The sequence below is a fragment of the Sinocyclocheilus grahami genome, unplaced genomic scaffold (assembly GCF_001515645.1).
Source record: "Sinocyclocheilus grahami isolate Dianchi unplaced genomic scaffold, SAMN03320097.WGS_v1.1 scaffold4946.1, whole genome shotgun sequence".
In the NCBI taxonomy this organism is placed as follows: Eukaryota; Metazoa; Chordata; class Actinopteri; order Cypriniformes; family Cyprinidae; genus Sinocyclocheilus; species Sinocyclocheilus grahami.
This window is the reverse complement of record NW_015509772.1, coordinates 1-2887: the sequence shown is the minus strand read 5'-3', so window position 1 is coordinate 2887 and position 2887 is coordinate 1. Positions and strand designations below refer to the sequence as shown.

The 2887-nt window shown below is 39.6% G+C and overlaps 1 protein-coding gene across 1 annotated transcript; it reads left to right on the top strand.

Annotated features, from left to right (window-relative positions):
- Window positions 1-359: 359 nt before the first annotated feature.
- On the top strand, window positions 360-2863 carry LOC107577043 (solute carrier family 15 member 5-like; the record flags this gene model as incomplete). The annotated part of the gene is made up of 5 exons (XM_016263162.1): window positions 360-705; window positions 1745-1967; window positions 2072-2241; window positions 2406-2626; window positions 2718-2863. Coding segments are annotated over exons 1-5 (1106 nt in total), but the record flags the coding sequence as incomplete, so codon positions are not given.
- Window positions 2864-2887: the final 24 nt, after the last annotated feature.

Here is a 2887-nt window from a genome sequence, read left to right as displayed (position 1 = left end):
TTTTCGCCACATGGCACGTTCTCCGAAAAATTCATTATAAAAGTATGTCTCACATCTCTGAAACCACTTTCATCATCAGTGCTCCTGCGCGCTGCCACCATGTCATCCAACTTAATGAGATTCGGAGACCGACGAAGTTCAATATATTAGTGAGGAGAGACAGTACGTAAACATTACCCAGAACCCTCAAGTCAGGAGACACAGCGTGAACTTCTGGCGTGGTTGCTGAGGCTCTGTTGTTTGGCATCCACAAGATTTCACAAGTTTGTGAGGAATTGCTGGTCTGGCACTCTAGTAATGGAGATGGAGCTCCAGCACTGTCTGAACCTCACTTCCACAGGAAGATCTCTAGAAGCAGCATGCCGCCCATAGATGCTTTTGATACACACGATGGCCACCTCCCTCATGGGATCTGCACGTCTTCATATCCCGGTGGGACGGTCAGCAAGCCGCGCAAGAAGCTGCAGGTGATTGTTTGTGTGCTCTTCGTGGAGCTTTTTGAGAGGTTCACCTTCTTTGGGATTGTTTGCAATATGATCCTTTTCTGCACCATCAAGCTGGGATACAGCAGTTACCAAGCAGCCATGGTGAACACATGCTTTGTGGGAGCCAGCGTACTTACACCGGTTCTTGTGGGATGGTTTGCTGAGACGTGTTTGGGAAGGACAACAGTTCTCTGTTTTTGTGCACTCCTTCATTTCTTCGGTTAGTGGTTGCCATTGTAGTGAATCATTGGTAAACTATAGTCTAATCTTTAGCATCTTGCTCAAAGCCACTTGTTAATGAAACTTACTGAAACTCATTTGGAGGTACACTGGAACAGTGTAGAGAGATAAATGTTATGTCTTTGTATGTTTAACTTTTCCATGTGAAGAGATCTGAAGTTGAAGGACATTGTGCTAAATGACAGTGGTTCTCATCCAGGGATCCAGGGCCCACATAGGGGGCCTAAGCAAACTTCCAATTGTGAAATTACTTTATTTCATAATTAAATTAAACGATTACAATTTTAAATTACTCTACCGTTCAAATGTTTGGGGTTGGTACGATTTTTGAAGCTGCATTTATTTAATCAAAAATACAGTGACAACTGCATTGTGAAATATTATTACAATTGAAAACAACTGTTTTTTATTTTAAGCGGTTACTTCAGTGTTCAGTGTCACATGATCCTTTAGAAATCATTCTAATATAGGGATTTGCTGCTCAACAACATTATCAATGTTGAAAACATTAATATTTTACTTAATATTTTTGAAACTGCGATACATTTTTTAGGATTATTTGATGAATAGAAAGTTCAAATGATTATAAAAATATACATATAAAATTATAATTCTTTTTTATTTTATATATTTTTAAAAAATTCTATTGAAGATCAAACTGTTCTGAAGATCTCAAAGTTTTGTAATTACAGAATTAATCATAGTTAATTATTCATTAACAGAAACTCAGACATATTCAAATAAGTTAGAAAACAAGCAGTTTTGTCTTTAGTACTGGAGGAGATATATTAGCATACATTGAATAATGTGCTGGACCTTGGAATCAAAAAGGTTGAAAACCACTGCTATAAGACAAACCCAAATTTAGCTCATTTTTATGCTTGTCCAGACTGGGTTAGGCTAGTTTGATCCTGGTCTAACAACAATCTGCTGGTCTTTTCAGCAGGGGATGTAAAGTTGCCATCAAGTGTCCATAAAAACTAGATAACTGACTTCCTGTTGTTGGTCCATTTTTACAGGAACTGCCTTGCTTCCTGTGGTCGCATTCCCTTTTGAGGATTTCTATATAAACACACATAATATTGTGCATCGACTTGAGCCTCATGAGCAACACATACTATTTTACACGGGGCTTGTTGCTGTGGCCCTTGGCATTGGTGGCATCCGTGCCATCCTCTGCCCAATGGCAGCCTATCACCTTCAAGGCTGTGATCGACACCAGCTCCTGTCTTTCTTCAACTGGTAAGATGCTAAATTACCAGTATTATACACAGAATTTGCTCTACATGTCAATTAAAACACTTTGTACAATAGGTTCAAATGCTGCAGCTATTTACAATCCACAGGTTTTACTGGCTGGTCAACCTGAACTCAACTGTTGTTTTTTTGGGGATTGCCTACATTCAGCAGTCAGTTGCCAAAAACCTGTGTTTTCTCATCCCTTTCACCTCTGTTCTGCTCGCCCTCATCGCCATTCACATGGTGCGCAACAAGCTCACTTTCCGTCCAAAAAAAGGTAACAATGCCATTCATATTACACATACACAGAAACACATACATTTCTTTTCTGATAATTTTTCTGAGAAATTATATTAAAAAAATTACTGACAGTGGTGAATTGTTAATTTGTTCTGATTTCTGTTCCTTAACAACTTTGAATTTTCTTCTGTGAACTAACAGGCAGTTCCTTGCTAACTACGCTGGGAGTGTTCCTCAATTCTCTGAAAATGTGCTGCCTCCATTATCGCCATTTAAGCGGAGATGTTGCCAACTGGCTAGACCGTGCTAAGGAAAACAATGGGGGTCGTTACAGTGAGACCAGTGTGGAAAACGTCAAGATCCTAGTCAAACTGTTCCCTCTCTTTGGACTTCAGCTTTTATATCGAGCTTGCATTACCCAGGTGAGTATGTAACAGCTTAATTTTTAGTTGAATCCATACTTTTGTTCAGCAATTAGCTTCTGTAATGTCTTTATTTCAAATCTTTTAATAGATCCCATCAGGCTATTATCTACAGACGATGCATTCCAACTTAAAACTCAACGGCTTTCTCCTGCCAGTAGCAGTGATGAAGGTCATCAGTATACTGCCGGTGCTGATCTTAGCACCACTGCTGGAGCTTCTGAACACCTGCTACCAGTCTCCAAAGAAAATACTGCCCTC